The following is a 22,714-nucleotide window of genomic DNA, read 5'->3' on the forward strand; positions in this document are numbered from 1 at the left end:
TCTGAGTCAGTGTCCCTGAAGGACTTCAGCTGTTTATGCCTATGTAAAAAATAGACTGTTCAGGAAAGATTGGATTAACTTAGTGAATTCTAAGCATGAATGCTGGTCACCACCAGGACTACTTAATCAGTGCATTCTGTATTTAATAGAAAAACTGCTAAAATAATAATAACTTAGCTATACCTGAATCAAGTTCAGCAGCAGTAATACATGGCTGCTTTAATTGCATAATGCATAGATTAATTGATTTTGAATCAGGAGATATTTGAACATATTTAAAGAACTCATATATCACATTTGAAATAGCACATTGGGCCACTCATATAGACTTTTCAACTATAAATTCCTCTACCATTAAAATAGAAGATTTTGAAGTGGATCCATATTTTCTAGAACAAATAACAAGCAGGACATAGGTCCCCAAATAGATACTCTTGGAATAAAGTTAATTTATAATACGTTAAGCCTCGAGAAAATCATATTGCAAATAAAATGCAAAACTAAAGCAGACTGTATTTAAAATGTGTTAGAATGGGTTTAGTCATATCGGTGGCAAAATCTAGCAGCATCCAAGATAAATATGTTATCTCTATTCCAATATCAAAATCTAAACTTCCTGACTTTCTCCAGTAACTAGTTTTCTAAGTTTACAAAAACAACATTGGGCCATGCAGCTCCAGGATCTAACCCAGGGTGAGTCCAGCCTGCTGCCTGGTTTTGTAAGGTCTGTGAAGAACTAAAAATGGCTTTTGCATTTTTAAATGTTTCCCAAAACCCCAGAAGAATAGCATTTTGTGACACATGATAATTACATGAGTTTGAAATTTCAGTGTCCATTATTAACTTTTATTGGAACATGGCCACACCAGTTTGCTTATGTGTTGCCTAATGTTGTCTGTGCTCTAGGGGCAGACTTGTATAATTACAACAGGGACCATTCAGATCATTCACTGTCTGGCCCTTTGCAAAGTGAGTTTGAAGATCCCTAGTCTGGGCCCTTGTTAGAGGGTCTTTTTCATTTTCTCTGTTAAGTGAAACCATCTCTGGGAGTGGAACTTCTATTTCTCTTTGTTTAAATATCACAGTTTTTTATGAATCTTTCCTTTTGATCCCCAGAATAGTTCTAATATTTAGATAATGGCTCACGTTTATAAAAGCAAAATAATGGGGAAAATGGATTTGTAAGGTGAAAAATGTGTTTATTTTGTGATTTTCGGGTTACATTTTTCCTACTTAAATTGACTAATTATTGGATTATCTGTCTATTTTTTTTGAGACCTAGGCTGTGGATTCAATGGAGTTATTTGTATTTAATCAGTTCTTTTTATATTGACAGTTATTTCTAAAAGGAGTGTGATCTCATTAGTCCGCAGACTCTGATGATCCAATTTAACTGAAGAGAATTTCTACAAATTCATTACACTCCTCTCTCCAAGCTGTGAATATCATATAAATTTGTAAAGGTTTTGCACCACACATCACTTACTATCCTTCCAATTTATCTGTATCTTTCAAAATATATAATCTAACACTGATGATAAAGTTACAACTTTCAGAGCGTAAAATACACTATTTCCTCAATATCTGAATGTCTGAAGTGGAAGTAGATTGGTTTTTTTACATACAAACCACATTTCAATTTTGCTTTTTCCCATTTTCCTGTTTCTCTTGTAAATCAAAAGCTTTTAAAACTGCATAGGATGCTTTTGTTTTTGCCATATGAGCACAAAGAAAATTCTCTTTTCTAAAGCATTACCGGATATAAGTAAAAAGCAGCATTTGGTGGTTCTTTTCTGTCTCTCTTTGTATCTGACACAGTTTTTCTTGGGCTAGCATAAGTATTCAATAACTATTTGGTGATTGTTTAACAAAGATAAATTATAACCTGTGCAGTCAGAATGTCCTGAGATGAAGATTATTTATTGGGAATTCAGAAAAATTGCATCCTTTAAGACCCACACAGTTACATTTCCTTTGTACTTCATTTAGCTTCACAGTGCTGCAAGTTTTCTGTATAATCTTAGAAATGCACCTAATCCACATTTTGGCTAAATACCAAATGTTAAAATCAGTTTTCATTAGAAGCAAATACTGCAGCTGAATAGCATCATTAAAACATGAAATGCAGTCCTCAAGATCAAATAAAAATTATCAAAAAATTTTTTATTACAATTACTAAAAATTATACTTATTTTGTTAAAGTTTGGCAAAGTATAGGATAGTAATTTTTCAGGACTCTCATCTACTCGATTAGCACTACTAAAACGATCCTCACTTTCAATTGAGTTTGGCTCAGTAACAAGATGTGTTTTGGCCCGCTCTGCTTGTATAGTATACTGCTAAAGGTGAGATTGCTACTAGGTTATTAAGCTTTCTCCATGTCTAATCCTGGCAGACAAAGTTAATTTTTTTAATTTATCAGCTGTTTGTCTTGAATCTCATTGAAGTAATTACACAAATTGAAGTTTTGTGCATTGCTTAATCAAGACTTTTTTGTATATATTCAGATGCAAACTATATATAATTATAGATATAATTTAAAACATTTCTTCATGCACTTTATCCTTCACATAATCACTTAATAAAAATTTGTGTTTAAAACTTTGACCTAGAATTGTCATCTTGGAGCAATGTAATGGCTTTCAAGATAAAATGATTTTTGAATTTACATCAGTTCCTCTTTCGTTATGTGCAGAACCATTTCAGTAGAATGATGAGAGGATCGTTAGAGCAGTTTTCAAGTAAGATCTAATTGGAGTCTTAAGCAATAAGTATGGTTACATTTTCAGCTGGTTGGGCAAACTAAATATTTTTTGTGAGAGTAAGAATGAATTGTTAGTAAATACTGCTATGTTTGAATTATTGTCTAGAAAGTCTAGTATCAAGACATTCCTTTGTTCAAGCACCATTTTTAACACTTAAGCATTTTTATTCCATTTTTTTAGAACATCTTATATAACTACATATAAAGGCAACTTCCAAATCTTTTGTACGCCATGTAGCTTTTTCTCTGAAGAAATAAGAAGTGACCTATCATCGTTTGGCTCTTACGTTATCAATATTCTGAACCCACAGTGCTCAGAGTATAATGAATTCTTCATTTGTTTGGCCTTCGAAGACGTTTAAGGCTGAAATTAAAAATGGTTTGCAGCCTTTGGCTGAATTCTAAAGCTGTTATGTACACATCTACCTATTAGTACTTTATATTTATCGAATATTATGATGTTTCAGGCACTATGCTAAGCACTTACCTACATTTTCCATGTGATTTTCCCATAACCAAATGGTAGCTCATGTTACTATCCTTAAATTACAAAAGAAGAAATAGTCTTCACCAGATTGAAAGATTTACCTTACATGATGTATAGCTTAAAGTAGCAAAGCCAGAAGTAGAAACCAAGCTGTATGACTTCAAAAGCCAATGTGCTACACACAGCTGAAAATACAGGAAGGATCTGAAAGAAATAATAATCCATGTAATTATAATATTATATTTATAAATTATTCAATTCAACATTCCCTTCTCACCAAAGGATCTATACAACTCCTTACAACAAAGTGTGAATATATAAGAAACCCTTCTCCTTCTTGAGTTAAAAATGGCAGGAAAAAAAAAATTCTAAAACAAAATTTGAAGATTTCATGATGGTCATGTCTTTGATAAATGAGTCCATGAATAGGACACTGAATTTTGAGGTTCTATGTTTGGACTCAATAGGAATGATAAACAAATTTCCACTTTAAAATTAATATGATATAGAGTGATTTATTGTGTTCGTACAACATTTGCCATTCAAGTAATTTGTTGCAGGTCTGAATATATGATGTCATTCTATTTTTTCAAACTTGGACTCCTCATTTGCATTTAGGATTATAATTGAATATATAAACTTTTATTTCCTTTTTAAACAGAGGAAAGATGGGGCAGAATGGGCAAGAGACTATAAAACAGCCAGGAGTAGGCGTAGGACTAGCAGACACTGAAGGTAAGTTACAGTTTACAATACACTGGATTTTGGTTGTATCTGTATGCTATACTGTTTGCTTTGTTTTTGTTTTAATATGAATGTTAATTTCTAAGTACTAATACCAAAAGCACTAGGAAATAAGTCACCATTATCCATATGATCTATTAAATTAGAATGACTTTGTCACTTCATTTAACATTCATATTTAACATTTAAGCACTTTTGGGTACTACAAATTTTAAAGGGAAAGAAGAATGAGGATTACAGAATGAAACTTGAAGACTTTCTCTGGGAAAAAATATCTTGAAATTTAAAAAAATGTTTTTGTTTAAAATACTATACAAATAGAAAATCATGAAACCTCATTTAAGTCAATGGCAAGCCTTAAAAATGTGGAACTAAGAGGAAACTAATGGTGTAAAAATCTTTTTATAGAAAAATAATGACTGAACTAACTTCTAAAGTGAAAACTTAATTTGAAATTAAACTTTGTTTTATTAAATAGTATTATAAATGTATTATAAAATGCAAAAAAAAATCCTTTTCTTCCACACATAATCAGTATCTCTAAGGTGCACAATGACTTTTCCTTCGTTTAAAAAATTTTTTTCCTAATGTTTTGATAAGATCTGATAGCACTGGTATACATCATGATTTACACGCTCAATAATTTTAACTATTCTAAGTACTTAACACTATTCTAAGTACTTTTCACATATTATCTCATTTAATTCATACAATTACCTATGAAGGTACCTGGTTTTACATGAAAAGAAACTGAAGTGCAAACATCACACAAGGTAAGAGCAAGTGATTGAATCCATGAAAATGACACTAAATCACACGCTATTAAAAAGAATCATTAATGCCATGGTACCACATGGACATTCGATGAGGAAATAGGAAACCCAGATTTAAGGTTCAAATCTTGTCTTGACTGGTGACCTGATCTTTCTATCTTTAGAAACTTGATCTGAAAAATGCTGGGTCTAAGTGATGCTTAAGTTTCCTAGTGCACTTAAGTAGATATCACATATTTCTGGTTCTACTAAAAATTTTTATTTGAACTCATTCAAAGACTGTGCTTCCTCTACTTGTTGCCATGGTCCCACGGTCCCATCCTCAATCCACCATTCCTTTTACCCATCTTCCTTCTGCATAAACTCATCAACTCTTGTCTATATGTTGATTGCCATCCAAGCTCCCTGGAATTCAGACTCAGATATCCACCAGGCATTTGTGCCCAACCAAGAAAATAGAAACCATATTAAAAATATACGTATTTTAAAAATAGGACATTTATGGCTGGCAATTATTATATACGTGTGGAAGATGCTGAGAAACCCAGCAGGGGGTACGGAGGTAGCAGAAGAAAGCTACTGTCCCTAAAGGCTGGAGGGCAGGGAGAGCTGAAACCAAGATAAGCCTGTCTGCTGGGATCAGCAGGTAAGGAAGAGACACAACAAAAGATAGAAATATATATTGAGATAGACAAGGATGGGGAGAAATATCCCAGTTTCTCCCTTCCTCCCCTTCTCCAGTCTCTGCCAGGGCCTGGTCAAATCAGCTGGAAGCCAACTAACAGGGGAGGCTGGAAAACATGCTAGGGAGCAGCTCTTCTGAAAGCAGGGCAGAGAAAGACCAAAGATGCATCCAAGGGCACACAGGCGTAGGGCTGGTACAGTACTTCACCTGGAAATTCCATAGATGCCTCAAACTACATATGCCCTGAATTCAGTTTTCCCTCTTTCTCCCCCTATACTTGTCTATCACTCACAAAATCTGTGCCTATTTATACCGTAATTTTCATCTTGTGTTATTATTGTTCTTTGACTTAAATTTACCTATTTCTATGCCTGTCTCCTTCATAAGGCTGAACAACTCTCAGACCAGAGCTATGATTCATTCATCTTGGTGTCCCAGCACTTAGCGGAAAGCCTTGCCCATAAAGTTGCTTCAAGAATGTTTAAGTGAATGAATAAACAATATAATCTTGTATTAAAGTAATGGCCATTGATTTTCATCTGACCCTATACTTCATGTATACAGAGAAGCAATTCATGGGCGCTTTTTCCCAAAAGTTTTAACTACTTAACTTCATCTTTCTCTTAACCTTAAAGTTTATAAATAAAATTATTTTAGTATAGATGTTAACATTTGAAAAGAATAGAAATTGTTCATCCTAATGCTACCTTCTTATTTCCTATCAGTCCCACACAAAACATGCTTGTTTTCCAAGAAGAAGCCAGTCGGAGGCTACTTTATATTTTATTTAAACTTATGAGTCAATGTGTTTATATTTTAGTGAACTGACCCTTATCAACAGTTAATCTCAGATTAGTTACTGAGCAGAGGGGTGGGAGTTGAGGACGGGAACCATATGGAATATGTAATGTAATGTGAGTCATGCCCTTTTGGCAGCAATATTTTGGACAAATTATTTTTGACTGAGTTACTTATGACATTTTGACGATAAGCAAATTTACAGGTAACACATTTATGTGAAGTTATGAGTAGTTCTATAAGAGATACATAAGAGATTGCTAATAATATGAAAAAGAAAACTGCAATAAATATTAAACCTTTATAGGGAAGTTATACTTCAAAATCCAGCAGGTATACCCTGGACCAGCTACAGGGATATTCTGGCCTCAGAGAAGCTGCCAGTGGGCTAGCAGTGCCCTGGCTGTAGCAGGGTCCCTGCCCCCACATGAACAGTAGCATACCACAGAGAGGGGTATCTCAGTTAGGCCTAGCCACGTGCCAGAGTTAGAAAGCATCCATGTCTAACAACAAGCAAAGAAGTACTATGTGAAGTACTGTGATGATTAAAGTCCCAAGTGAAGAAATTTTATTTAGATCCCAAGTAAATATACATTATACTTGTAGGAGCTTTAAAATGGAACACAAAATTTCTCCATTTATTTAGTCGAGTCTTCAAAATCTATGAAAAAATTCATTTTCACATTTCTTTGCTTTTCTGTATTATTTTTCACAGGGTGTAGTGTGTACACTTACAATTAATGCACTAGAAAGTCCCCTCCTTTGAAATAGTATAACAAAAACACAAAACAAATTGGTACTGATCATATCAAAGGAAATAGCTAAATAAGGAGACAAAACACTTGGTATAGATTCATTTTATAAATCATTTCATTAAGACCTTTTCACTATGCTCTTCATGTAATAAAATTTTCATATCATTAGTAAATTTTAAAAAGAAATCTAAAATAATATTTCAACATAGTTTTCTTTTAAACTATGGTCAGACAACAATATTTACTGAGCAAATACTATGTGCCAAGTACTGTGCTACATACAATGATTAAGACAGACTGCCCTCATGGAGCTTACAATCTAGCAAGAAGAGTAAATGTTAAACATTTATTACAAGTGTGATAAAGAAGATGTGGCACATTATACAATGGAATATTACTCAGCCATAAAAAGGAACAAAACTGAGTTATTTGTAATGAGGTGGATGGACCTAGAGTCTGTCATACAGAGTGAAGTAAGTCAGAAAGAGAAAAACAAATACCATATGCTAACGCATATATATGGAATCTAAAAAAACGGTACTGATGAACATAGTGGCAGGGCAGGAATAAAGACGCAGACGTAGAGGACGGACTTGAGGACACAGGGGTGGGGGAAAGGGTAGCTGGGATGAAGTGAGAGAGTAGCACTGACATATATACACTACCAGATTTAAAATGGATGGCTAGTGGGAAGCTGCTGCATAGCACAGGGAGATCAGCTTGGTGCTTTGTGTCCACCTAGAGGGGTGGGATAAGGAGGGTGGGAGGGAGGCTCACGAGGGAGGGGATATGGGGATATATGTATACATATAGCTGATTCACTTTGTTGTACAGCAGAAACTAACACACCATTGTAAACTAATTATATTCCAATAAAGATATTTAAAAAAAAACCTTTATGAACAATTTTACATTAAGAAGAATATATAGGCAGAGGTTGGGGAGAAAATTATCGAATCAGACAGAAATTTATTTGTTCTAAGCAGATAAGAAGAAGATACCAATTTAAAGTGTAAGATTTTGTTTTGTCCCCATAGAAATATGGACTTAACCTTGTGTTGGACTTGAGGTATATGTATGATGTAAATTTTGTCGGGTTTTTTTTTTTTTCTTTTTTTCTTTTTTTTTTTTTTTTGCGGTACGCGGGCCTCTCACTGTTGTGGCCTCTCCCGCTGCGGAGCACAGGCTCCAGACGCACAGGCTCCAGACGCGCAGGCTCAGCGGCCATGGCTCACGGGCCCAGCCGCTCCGCGGCATGTGGGATCTTCCCGGACCGGGGCACGAACCCGTGTCCCCTGCATCGGCAGGCAGACTATAAACCACTGCGCCACCAGGGAAGCACGACATGGTATATCTTTATACGCCAGTGTGCACATGACAATTTTTATATGTATGATATTAGACAAGTTACTCATATTCTCTAAGTCTCTGATTCCTAATCTACAAAAGTAAGAATAACAGTAGTATTTTACCTTATCAGTGTATTGCAAGGATTGATGGAAATAACGAGTGTAAGGCGCTTGGCACTGTGGCTGGCACGTAGTCAATAAATGCTAGCGGTCATTGTCCCAGTCATCGCCTATATCATGTAAGTGAATACTTCTGACCTGATTTTCCCCAAGACTTTTAAACTCATGTTTTCTAAAATGGTTTCTTTTTCTGCCTTTGGCATTCCACCAGAAAAGATGTTTTCAAGGTCCTACATTTTCCAGTTTGTTTTGAAAAGATGATACATATATTTATTACAGTATTTCAAACTACTCTTCTTCCCAGAATAAATCTGATGTGATCCCTTGTATAGTAATGTCTCCCCTCTATGAAGGATGTCTTTTCTAGACCTTATTATGCTTTACTAAATGGCCTGAGTTTAAAATTCAGTGCTACTGATTTCTAGTCCTGGATTACTGACTGGGAATTTAACATTGAAAGCATATCCTAAAAATTGTCTATTATTGAAACAAAAAATAATTCTGGGTCTTTACTGTGAGACAGATGCATCACTGGAGGTTATTAATTGACCACTAAAAACGAATTAAATGAATTAAATTTCTGGAATAGATCTTGACTGTTTCTTATCCTTAAGCACTCATCAAAGAATTGACATTTGCTAAATTTAAGCCCAGAATATTTTAGACTTTCAGGGATTCATATCTCTAATGGCAGTTTTTAATATTTTTTGAAAATGTCTTCTTTGCCTAGAAGTCCCCAAACTGCTTGCGTTGGGAGTTGGTGCTCTGATTTATTTATGGGAGAGGGGCTTTTGAATCAAGATAAGGACGTTAAAACATAGCAAAGGGTAGTGAATGAATATAAACTAAGAATATTCTCTTAGCATAGTTGTAGAAAATTAACAAAACAAGACATATAAATATTACAGATATGTAGTTTTACTTTGTTCTAAATGCCTTTACATTGTCCGGTTCATTGTCACAAAACAGTAGGGGATATAGACATAGAATAATGATTTCGATTTTAAAGTTATGGAAACAGAGACATAGAACAATGACACCATTCACCCAGAGTCAACTAATTAGACAGTGTGGGTTAAAATCTACAGATATATAATCTAATATCAACTGACTCTTGCCTATTGTACTTTCCAAGATTTTTTAACATTAATGGTTACAGTGCTATTGCATGAAAAATAAATTTATAAAACTAGCTGCAACTATTCGAAAGAAAACTAACATTGTTGATGATTATGGCCAGTTAACTGAGATTAATATCAATTACATTGTAGGTACTATGTAGCTTATAAAACCATTTAAAATCTTGTTCTATCTGATATTAGAAATGTCCATAAAATTACTGTATTCAAAACAGCAAGAGATATAAAGAAGATTCCGATATTCCCATAAACCTAATTAAAATACATTACATACAAAGGAGGAAGGTAAGAATCCATACGATGTCTCAACAGCAATAATAGACACGTAGAAGAGGGTCGTGGGTAATGCCCTTGAAATTCCAAGTGGAAGAGAGTATAAACTAAAATTCTATCCACAAACTATCCATTAAGTATAAGGGTTGAATAAAATCATTTTGGGATGTCTAGTTCTCAAAAAATTTTAGGTCTCCATGCTACCTATCTGGAAGTTACTTGAGGGTATGTTCTACCAACATAGAGAATAAACCACACTCAAACTCACACTGACCCCTCCCCCCCTCCCCCCCCCCCGCACACACACACACACAACTTGAGAGCCAAGAGACAAGAAGGGTAGAGAAAAGAAGAGTGGGGACGTCAATGGTGAAATGAGGAGATTCTAAAGACAGTAGTCATGCAGCAGGCAGAGAGAACACGTGGGAAAATCTGAGCAGATATGGTGAGTTCTAGCTGCAAGTGGATGACGAGTGAGGTGTTAGTGTGGGAAGGAAAAGAGGAATTGACAGGCATCAGTATCTAGCCAAGTGTAAAATGGTCTTCAGAGGGGTTGAGTACTCTTGGAAATTTTGGGAACAGTTAGGAATAGGTACATAGAAAGCAAAGCAAATTGTAAAACAGAGTAATTAATAACTTGAGGATAAAACACAAAAGAAATCTTTGAGAACTCCATGAAATACCCAATGGTCTCAGAAGTGAACAATATTAGTCACATTAATGTAAATTCCAAACATTAGTTTAATCAAGATTGTGACATAACTATATGTCAAGGTGGAGGAAGGCTAACTCTTCATCTACCAAAATTTAAATATCAATAAATTAATGAGGGCAATACAAAATTATTCTGAGAAATATGAATATAAAGAAGCAAAGAAACATATAAAAAGACTTGACAGTAGATTTTTCTTGGCAATTTTATTAAGGGTTTGGGGAAATGAAGAGTTGGGCCAAGGGAGAATTGATTTTTGAAAAAGAAGTCATAAAATTATGTAAAATGATTCAACCTTTTGATATATGAGGAAATAAAAAATGAGGGATAATGAGCAGTGTTAACAAGTATGAGAAAAAAAGTGGCAGTTTGTAATAAATAATTTCCTATTATTACCCTAAATGATTATGAATATCCATTCTCTTAAAGCTTTTTAAGTAATAGTTATTGCAACTAAGTACCCTGTTTAACATACTCATTAAAGATATTCTGATAGCACCAATGCTATACACAGGGAGCTTTTTCACTTTTAAGAAATTTAACTGTAACTAATAACAATAAAATACAAAATCTCTGGGGAAAAAATGCTGTAGAATTCAAACTACCAAGTAGTTTTAACCTTTTTTTCACTTCAATCAAAAGTCAAAATGAATTTTCTAAATGCCCAGCAAGAAATAAATTTCAGAATTTTGGAAAATGCAAAATTCATTGAAGATAATTCATTTTTCTACCATTTAGTTTATTAGTTACTTTCTCTAACTGAAACATTCTGATTTATCCAGAAAGTCATTTGGAAATTTATATAACTTTCTACAGGAAAAAGAAACCCTACATTTAAGTAAAAAAGAGTAGAACTGACCCAAAAAACCCCACAAAAACAGCACATTTCACAAAAGTAGCCCTTGCTCAACCAAGTAACACTTTCCCTAAAGGAACCAGTTTTACAGGTAAGAAAGTAACCCAGACATGAGATAATACACTCTGAGGAAAGTCCACACTGCTTTATTAAGTGACTGCTGGTCTCTAAAAAAATCAGTATATTCTACTGTTTGCTTTGCGACAATACAATTGTAGAAAAGAAGCATTTGCCTGTTTAAATGTTTTATTTTAAAAATATGCTTTGCTATCTACTCAAGTCATCTTGTGCATCTGAGTATTTTCCTGCACCAAGCAAATGCAGTTTTAGACTGTTATCACAGAAGATGCTTCTTACCCATTAAATAACATACCACTGTGATTCCTGTAATTTACATAACCCTCTGGCACACAGACAACTATCACTGGTGTATGAAATACTAAGTAGCAGTAACAGGGCTTTACCTTACATATTTTATTGTGACATTGTTGCTATTGAATAAATAAATACATATACATATTATCCATTCTACTTGATGACTCATCCTCTCAAAAAACCCAGCACATCCTCCTTAACAGCAATAACCACGGCAACATTACAACTGATATTTATTTGCTAAACATTTTGCTGGGATCTTTAAAAATTTGGCAGCTCCATTCTCACAGTAACCCTCTAAAATAGATATTATAATATTTATGATATTCCCAATGTCTAACACTGAGACTTCTACAAAATACCCACACAATAAATATTTTTTGAATCAAGACATTAAGACTCCAAGAGACTAAAGGATAAATCAAGCCTAGTAATACACCTGTGAAATTGAAGTGAATAGTTACGCAAAAAATATTTCGTAAGATGCTATGGAAAATCCGAACAAACTTTTTGGCCAACCCAAATGTATCAGATTTTAGTGTAGTTTTGTTTTGTAGGGAGTTTTTAAATTACAGATTCTATTTCTCTTCTAGGCTGTATGTTTCTAGAAACTTGTCCATTTCTTCTAGGTTGTCAAATTTGTTGGCATATAATTTGTCATAATCAAGAAAGAGATTTATAGCACAATATTATTTCCATTAAAAATAAATAAATACAAAGTAATACTAGATTTTTTATAGCTACCTCATTATGTAAATATTTACATAAACAAATATATGGAAGTTGAATTGAAAGGATTGTAGTAAATATACAAGATTGGGTGGCTGCTTTTGGGAGGGTGATGAGTTGAAGTTATTGGGATGAAAGGGAAAACTATAAAGATAATTAAATACTATACAAAGAAGGATCCTGGCAGAGACAATGCTGATTGAGTGCTTGTGGGCTATGAATTGAGGAGTGTGAGCAGCTCAATTCTGGGCACCTGCAGTTAAAAAAAAAGTTGGGAATAGTGTTTTCTGGGAAAGCTTCACTGAGAGACAGTTGTGTCAACACTGGAGGAGATGAAAGAGAGCCATGCGGATACCTGGGGGGAGAATTGTCCAGGCAGAACAAAATGTTTTTAAGGAGAAATGAGCCCCACACATCCAATGAAAAGGGAGCTAGTGTGTCAAGGAAGAGCAGAGGTGAGGAGGTCAGAGGAGGAACAGGAGCCTAGGAGAACACAGCATGAACTTTGCCTCCTGTTGAAAGTGGTGTGGGACATTGTTGGAGGGTTTTGAGCCAAGGAATGCAACAGTCTGACTTAAGTTTTAAAAGATTCATCCCAACTACTCTTTTGAGACTATTCTGCAGGGAAGAAAAGCAGAAGAAGGAAGAACTGTTAGGTATTTATTGCACTTATCCAGGGAACAGATGATGATGTCTCAGACCAGGTTTAGGGTCCATTGTAGTGAGAAGTGCTTAGGTGATACATATATACATAGTAATAGTATTAAAATATAATCATCAAATTAATAATGATTACTTTGGGGATGTGGGAAAAGGACGCAATTGGGGAAGGGTTCCATAATTGGCTTCATCTGAATTTATGTTTTATTTCTTAAGCTGACCTGTCATTACATGAGTGCTTACTACATATTATTTATACTCCATTAAACCTACCTAAAGTATTTTAAATTTTTAGAAAACAATATTGAGTAATTTTGACATTTATTTGTTCATTACATCCAGGGTGCAATTTTTTAACGTGATATTTCCTCAACTATACCTATCTAAGAGACAGATAACAACACAAACTAACTTAAAAGAAAAGAATGTTTATAGGTTGCTATAATTGAGAAGTTGATAGCTGGAAATAGCCTCAGGAAATACCAGCCTCCAGCCTGTTCTAGATTCTCAACTCTTTTCTCAGTTATCCCTGCAAGTTAACCTTGTACTCAGGCTGTTCCATGAGGCTGGGGACAGAGCTCCCAGCTGTTCTGGGACCCACTTTTAAGCTCTTAACTGAAGGGAAAGAGAGAATATGTCTCAAATATCCTAAGTGAAGCACTCTACTTTTTCCTACGTGGCTCAGATGCCCACCTCTGGAACAATCACTCTGGCAAAGAAAATGAAATATGGTGGTTTTCAACCTAACAGACCCATTTGGATTTGGGAGCAGACCTTCCCAGTGGTAGTGGTAGAAGAAGACAAGGGATACTGGAAAGATAAAATAAGAGATTTATGTTAGAATATATCTGCGTATACTTTCAAACATGTACTGAAATCCATGAATCTGAATGGAGCAGTCAGGGATATGGCAAAACAAACACACACAAAAACCTCTTAAATAGATGCTAGAAAATTTTCTACTAAGTATTAAAGGGAATTTTTTTAAATAGATAAAGAATGTAACTAATAAGAATAATAATAAAAATAAGTATCGTAACTACTTATTACATAGAAACGGTAGAAGAGTTTTGCTTGGAATGAAATACAGAACAGAGGGCTAGACTAAATTTCTGAAATGTGTTTTGATATTCTATAATAACGTGAAAAAAGTTTCAAAATTCATCAAGTATTAATGGATAATTCATTTAGCGTATCATTTCCAATGTGGCATGGGGACTATTTCCAGAAATTCAACATTTTATTCTTTTTTATTTCGGCTTCCTCTGGCTAAACATATATCACCACAATAGATTTACAATCTTGGATGCACTACTGCATTATCAGTCCTCTTAAAACTGACATAGGGCTTCCCTGGTGGCGCAGTGGTTAAGAATCCGCCTGCCAATGCAGGTGACATGGGTTCGAGCCCTGGTCTGGGAATATCCCACATGCGACGGAGCAACTAAGCTCGTGCGCCACAACTACTGAGCCTGTGCTCTAGAGCCCGCGAGCCGCAGCTACTGAGCCCATGTGCCACAACTACTGAAACCATGCTCCTCAACAAGAGAAGCCACTGCAATAAGAAGCCCACACACTGCAACAAAAAGTAGCCCCCACTCGCCGCAACTAGAGAAAACCTGCGTGCAGCAATGAAGACCCAATGCAGCCAAAAATAAATAAAAGTAAAATAAATCAATTTATTTTGAAAAAGATAATATTATTTGGGTAAATTTCAATTAAAAATTTACAGGTCATTGCCTTTCTTTTCAAAGCACTGATTATTTAATTTTTAAAATATTTATTGGTGTTTTGATTATTTAAAAATAATTTACTCTTCTTTTTCAGAAAACTTACTCATGTCAATCCACTATTGATGAAGCATTTTTATGAGTCTGATTTCAAGGATTATTTTACTGTGAGCTAAAGTGACATGCCAATCTTTGCAATACCTAGTAGTATATTCTCAATATACTTTGGCCAATCTAAAATTATGGTTCATCCATTTCCTATAATTTCAACCTTTAAAAAAGAAACCAAAGGAAGTCTAATTTACTAATTTGGGGGATAATAATGCCAAGTGCTTTTGTACCAGATACTATCTTTGTCATTTGAGGAAAATGATTGACTTATGAGGACTTAAAAGAGAGCTAATATTAACTACTTATTCAGAGTATCACTGTGTAAACTGAGTATAGAGAGAATATAGGAGGCTTTTATTTTGCTGTTGAAGCACTTGAGGAAATGATAGCTATTTTTTATTAGAAAAGGGCTTAGCTTCAGTCAATCAGAAATAGTAAAATTGGTAGCAGGTTTTCAGAAGTGGTGGCAAGCAGTAGCAATTAGTCCATAGAACATTCTATTTTTTGTTCTTTGAAGATAGGTTACTAAATTCTCTACTTAATAATTTCAACTTTAATAGTAATTGTGTTTTGTATTTATCAGGAGTATCAATGATCTTGCATGCTTCATTTACTAGGAAGCCTGAGGTCAGTGCTGCTCATGTATGTAAGATGAGCAAAGCCCAGTTCCAGGAGGCACTGTTCACCTAAACCAATTAGTGATTGGTACACTCTGGAGGTATCAGTGTGAAGTTCCTGCCAGAAGGATAGGGTACAATATACTGCCTGGACTTGGGGATCAAAATGATTTGGGGTTTATAAAAATTGGATAATAAGAAATGATTTCCATTATAGTAAAGAGGAAATGTAAATAACTTAAATCTGTCAAGAGCTTAAACATGCTGAGCACTATGTTAGCTAATTTGATTTTTGTGAGAACCCTGTGGTGTAAAATCCTTTTCTCTCTGACCCATATTATTGTGTCTGGAAGGTAGACGTGATGCCTGGATATGTAGCATGCATCTTGCAACCATTAGACAAAAAGGGCAAAAAAAACAAGTACTAAAAATGACATAGTAGAAAGAAAGAACTTGGGTGCCTGCCTCATTACTGAAATGACAAACCTGTGCTAATCTCTGGATTTCTTTTATATTAAGAAATGAATCCCTATTTGTTTAATCATTCTAAGTAAGTTTTTCTGTTACTTACAGATGAAAGCATTCCTTAAGGAGGCAGAAGGAAAACAATAGAGAAAAGTGCAGTTTTAAAACAAAGGAGTTAAACAGAAAGTAAAATTAATTCCAAATTACTTCTAACTTGTTGATGTATTAAAATCACCTAATGAAAGAGAAATTTCATCCAAGTAGTTAAACACATCTAGCTGCCTGCTATTTACAGAAAATCTACCTAAAGTAAAAGTCTCACAGATGAGTTGAAAATAAAAGAAGTGGAAATATATACATCACACAATTATTATTCAAAATAAAGCTGGTGAAATGGTATCAGAGTCAGAAAAAATAGAAAAATCAAGGCAGGAAATAATAGCCTTCTTATGTCACCTATAATGACCAATTCAAAAACATTATTTAAAAAGAGAAACTCTTCACAGTAGAGATAAAGTCTAAGATTCCAGGAGATAAATCTAACAAAATACTCACACTTTTATGAGAAAATTGCAAAATACTGTTGAAATTCCAAAAAGAAGGCTTGAATGAATAGGCATATAGAGCATGTCATAAAGATTAATGTCATAAAGATTGTAATTGTTTCCCACTTAATATGGGAATACCATGAAAGTTCAATTAAATAACTAAAAGTTTGTAGTGGAATTTTGAAAGCTGACCCTGAAATTTATATAAAGGAAGTAAAGGCTAGGAAGTTTTGAATAAAAATGATAAAGTAGGGTTATTCCTAGTTATCAAGATTAATTAGAGAGTTATAGTATACAAAATACTGTGGTACAGCACATGTATTATCTAGTAGAACAATGAAACAGAGCAGATGGACCAGAAAATATTTTCCTGTATATGAAACCTTAATTTATAACAAAACTTGCATTGCAAATAAAGAAATGATTAAAGAAAATTTGGCTGCCTGCAAAGAAAAATAAATTCCTACTACCTCACACTGTAAAAAAGCAATAAAGAATAACTGAGGATGTTTTGAGTATCTAAAGTGAAAAACTTTTAGAAGAAAATAGAGACTTTCTTCCTAATGGCAAAATATGAAAGAACTGTTAAAAAACAAAACTATTTAAACACAAAACCAAAACTGTAGTGTAAAAAACTAACAAATTTGACCACATTGCAATTAAAATAAAACTTTTGTTCAAAAAATTATAACATAAACAAAAACAATATGAAGACTGAAAGTAGATATTTGTTATGCATATAAAAGAAATGGATCAGGATTCAGTATGTGTATGTATATATTATTTTTCTAAAAGTCCTTTAAAAAAATTCAGAATTTGCAGAAGTGTGACAAAATTATTATAGTGCTGATAGAAAAGCAGTACATAAATTGTTAGTATAAACTGTTTCGAGACTAATTTGACAGTAACAACTAAATTTGAAAATTTGCATTATGTTTGATTAATCATTGGCTAATGATTCCAACATATCCTAAATATTCTACTATATTCTAGCTAAATTCTTTTATCCATGTGTGAAGAGTTGTGTAAAAAATGTTTATTTTAGCTTTGTTTATAATAATGTAAATTGGAAAACTATATTTATGACAGATTAATACATAATTTTAATATATTCACTAATATAATAAATTAAACTACATAGATGAAGAAAAATCATTTGATTTACATTAAACATCTGTTTTTGATGACAGTTCCTAGCAAATTAGGAAAGGTAGGGCCTTTCCTTAATTTTGTAAAGATTATATTAAAAATTATTTTACTTATAGGTGAAGTTTTGGCACATGCCTTTTAAGATCAGGATTGACAAGGATGTCTACTATTAATATTTGACATAGCATTGGTCTCGGTTAATATATAGGGAAAGAAAATTGAGTAAGAGGTACAGTGATTGGAAGGGAAAGAATAAAACAAATTATTTGTATTCAATTTGAATATGTATGCAGAAAATCTGATGGAATCAACAGATAAATGTTAGAACTAATAAGAATTACTCTAGATCACCAATAATTAATCATAAATACACAATAGCAACAAAGCAACAAAAATAATAATATCACTCATAATATCAAAACTGAACAGTATCTTAGGTTTAACTTGTACAATAACCAAGATATCCATGGCAACTTTTAGACTCTATTAAAGGGCATAAAAGGAAATCTGAATAAATGTAGAATCATTCCGTGCTTTGTAGTGAAACAATTTAAATATGAAAATGTAAATCTAATAAAATTCTGATTAAATTACCAGCTAGATATTTTTGAGGAACTCAATATAATTATTCGAACATTCATATGAAATAATAGAGAACTTTCAACATCCAAGTCAACTTTGAAAAGGAGCAAAGGAAGTTTTGGTGTTCATTATTGTTGCTCACTAATTATTTCTGTTTCTCTGACTCCCAGACTGTTTGGCTCCTTTGTGACACAGTTGACCCTTTGACTAGTTCTAGCCAATGAGTCATGGATGGTCAAGATGTGTGCCATTTTTGGACTGAACATTTAACTGCTGGTAGAGACTTGTAGAGTTCTCTTTTCCTCCAGACATGGCAGTCAGCAAGGGGGAAAATTGTGACTCCCCATCAGCCTGAGATGGTGTAACTAAAAAGAGCAGAGACCCTGCCAACCTTTATTGGATATGTACAGTGAGAGAGAATAAAATCTTGCAGTTTTTTTAAATTAACTTTTTTTAATTGATGTATTGTTGATTTACAGTGTTTTAGTTTCAGGTGTACAGCAAACTGAATATATGTACATATATATATATATGCTTTTTCAGATTTTTTTCCATGATACGTTATCACAAGATATTGAATATAGTTCCCTGTGCTATACAGTACATCCTTGTTGGTTATCTATTTTATATATAGTAGTGTGTATCTGTTAATCCCAAACTCCTAATTTATCCCTTCCCCTATCCCTTTCCTCTTTGATAACCATAAGTTTGTTTTCTATGTCTGTGAGTCTTTTTCTGTTTTGTAAATAAGTTCATTTGTTTTTTGTTTTTTGTTTTTTTTTTTTTAGATTCCACATGTAAGTGATATTATATGATATTTGTCTTCCTCTGACTTACTTCACTTAGTATGATAATCTCTTTTGGTAGTGTTTCTTACTACAGCAGAATCTAATCTATCCTGACTGAAACAAGGGTGAGGTTACCCTGCAAGGTGTTAAAACATAAAGACAAAAGAGCCTGGTACTTGTGCAAGATGAAAGGAACAATGACATAGAATACAAAGCATAGATATAGACCCAGGAATATATGGGAACTCAAAGTGGCACCACAAATCAAAGGGGACTGTTTCATAGATGGAATTGGGAGAATGTCTCCCTATAGAGAAAAAGCAAACAAACAAAACAAAACAAACCCTGGATTACTGTCTGACTTTATATGCAACAGGGGATGTCCTGCGAAGCCCTAGTGGGAAGCAGGTAACACATTCAAAGGGGAAGTATAAAAGAATTTAATGACCATTTACAAGGTGGGGAAGGTTAAAGGAACTAACAAGGAAAGGTGATGCGTATTAAGGACCAGCCACAACAAAAAGCCATTCCTACCCTGGGTCTAATGAAGCATGGGGAGGGAAGCTATTGCCAGAACCCAGCAAGATATACAGCCACGGTACAGGAGATCGCAGACAGGAGTGGTAGCCTTTGTAACAAGGCACGGCCACTGCAAAACTAGCTGACAAAGAGGATGGAGACAAAGAAGACAAAAAATAGTCCAGCCTCTCTGCTCCTACCCTCACATCTCCTTCTGGCTCTTCATTTCTAAAACCCCACAGAAGTCATATAAGGTAAGGACACCCCGGTGATGAAGTGCAAGCGAGTGTTCTTCTTGGGGCAAAGCAGGTAAGACTGATGAAGAGGGGAACTGGAATGGCAAATATATACACATACAGTCCAAGTGGACTGAGAATACAAGACTGAGGTAGAATTATAGTGTGCTCTTTTATCTAGCATGGCAGTTGAGGACAAGGAAGACAAAGTGATTGCTGCAAAAATTGTATTGAGGAATTGAGGAATGGTTTTATAGAATGGAACAAATATTGCATTAGTAGTAAGTGAAAAACTGGAGAATTGGTTACAACTGAGAGGAGGATCAAAAGTACTGTACGTTAAGAGTGGTAGAATTAATCTAAACACAAAGAAATCAAAATGATATAAGTAACCTAGTGGGCCAATGGAAACATATGACTCTCATAATCTATTTAACCCTCATTCAGGTGGTTTTCTCAGGTTTATTCAGAGGTTACCTGACTGCCTGATCACAAGAAACTGGGGATTGTTCTACAGTGGATCGGTAGCTTCACTCTTACAGAGACAAACTTTTTTATTTTTCACAAGAACTTCTAGTTTCCCTAATATTATACTCTTACCTGATTTTATTTTCTAAAATCATTACATGACGATGCTAAGGTTTCTCTGTAAAAAGAGAATATGTGTAGACCCATCACTTCTCCTGGGTGGGTAATCTTCCTGGTTTTAGACCAGAGGTCAAGAAGTTTAGATGGGAGGTCTAGTCAATGCCTTGTGAACTCAGGAAACTAGCCTTGTTTCTTAAACTTGACGCTTCTCTGGAAAAGAACATTACTGCCCTCTTGTTATATCATACCAGCTCTCCCATTTCAGTCATTTTAGGATTTGTTTTCCTGACACATCTGAGGGGTATTTCATAACTGCACATGTTTAAAATGTAATGTCCTTTTAGGTTTTCAATTTTTATTCTCTAACAGCGGATGTTGTTTTGTTTTTGTGAGGATTTTGGGGGTTTTTTTTAGGTCTCATACAAGATAATGGATGGGAGGCTTTAATTAAAAGTTTTTTTTTAAAGAGCTCTGGTTATTTTCAGTCACAGCAAAATGAATGCTAAGAATCATGTACCAAAAGGACAAAAGATGCCAAAAACACTGAAGATCAATCAGAAAAATCTATTTTTTCCTTCTAAAATGATGTTCTTTCTGGCTTTGTCTCAGAAAGAAAGGCTTTCTTTATGTAAAAAGAGATAGAGAATGTTCAGGCCTGGCCTACTTTCACAAAACTCTTAAGTCATATTAGACCCAAATGCCTGCCTTATTGTATAAAATATCTCCTTGAATCTGGGTTATTTCAAATAAGGGCCTTAATGAAAGCTTATAGAACTCTTTTGCCTTGCAAAAAAAACTTAATGAAAACATAACAAAATGCCTCCTCCTTCGGCTCCATTCAGCCCTGAGACATGACCATGTATTAGGATGTCTCCCCATGGCTTTGAATAACAGAGGCTTGTATATGCACGTAAACAGAGAATGCAATTAATAAACTGACAAAAAAGCATTTATTTGGGGGTGAAAACCATAGGTTTGAAAAAAGATTCCAAAATATCTCCAGATCTATGGTCTCAGCTTAGTTTAATGGGAAGAGCATGGGCTTTTAAGTCAAGCCTTATCAATCACTTTCTTAAGAGCTAAATGAAAATGATACCTCATTTGTAGGTTTGCTGTAAATATTAGAGAAAGTTTTACAGATTCATTCATTAAATATCTAACATATTCTAGGTGTCTTTTCTGTGGGCTAAAAAGACCAGGATAAATAAGGAACAGTCTTTACCCTTTAAAGGCTGTAGTAGTCTACATACATAATGTGCCTGGAATAGGAGAGTTGTTTAAGAAATTGAATGCATTGTGGATACCATTTGAGTATACTGTAATTCCCTACATGCAGCAAATCAAGAAGTATATGATCACAAACTAATGCTTTGGAAAGGGAATCGGTGAGCATTTGCTCCTGTCTGTACCTGGTCTTTCCAGCACAACTTCCCCACAAAACCTGAAATTTACACCCCCCAACACAGGCATGCTCACAAGCATATACATGAATTTGGCACATAATCGCTGTTACATAATAGATAATCAAAATTTTGGCATTAACCTTGGGGTGTCTTGCTGGAAGCATCTAATCTAGCTATGTGACTTTTGGCAGATTAATCAACCTGAGCTTTAGAGTCTCTTTTCTTGAAAGTGAAGTTAGTCATTCCTTTGTCTATTTCAAATGGTTTAGGAAAAATTGAGATGATATGACTGATGTTTACATGTTATTTTATTTTTTTGTTTTTTAATTGAAGTATTGTTTATTTGCCATGTTGTGTTAATTTCTGCTGTACAGCAAAGTAACTCAGTTATATATATATATATATATATAAAACTCAGTTATAATATGTATACATATACATTTTCTTTTTTTATATATTCTTTTCCATTATGGTTTATTATAGAATATTAAATACAGTTCTCTGTGCTATACATATGTTATTTTAAAATTTACTTATCTGTATTCTTTATCCATAATATTATAGTAATATTTATTCACTTGGTTACAGATGAATATATACTTAAACTGTTAGAGAGTGGAAAATTACATTTTGTGAAATATATTTGGGATGAGGATTCATTTATTTTGAAAACCAAATATATTGAATTGTCCTATAAAGGAATTACTTATATCTAATCACAAAGCATTTCACGTATCCTGTCTTGGGAATTCTCTAACA

The 22,714-nt window shown here is 34.1% G+C and overlaps 1 protein-coding gene across 1 annotated transcript in view; it reads left to right on the forward strand.

Annotated features, from left to right (window-relative positions):
• Positions 1–22,714, forward strand: part of PCLO (piccolo presynaptic cytomatrix protein) — a 373,707-nt gene that overhangs the window by 330,481 nt on the left and 20,512 nt on the right. The window contains exon 22 of the mRNA XM_060304735.1: positions 3,913–3,986. Coding sequence (XP_060160718.1) covers positions 3,913–3,986 — 74 coding nt within the window. The remainder of the gene's footprint in view (positions 1–3,912; positions 3,987–22,714) is intronic.

Source organism: Globicephala melas, chromosome 9 (genome assembly GCF_963455315.2).
Source record: "Globicephala melas chromosome 9, mGloMel1.2, whole genome shotgun sequence".
NCBI lineage: Eukaryota > Metazoa > Chordata > Mammalia > Artiodactyla > Delphinidae > Globicephala > Globicephala melas.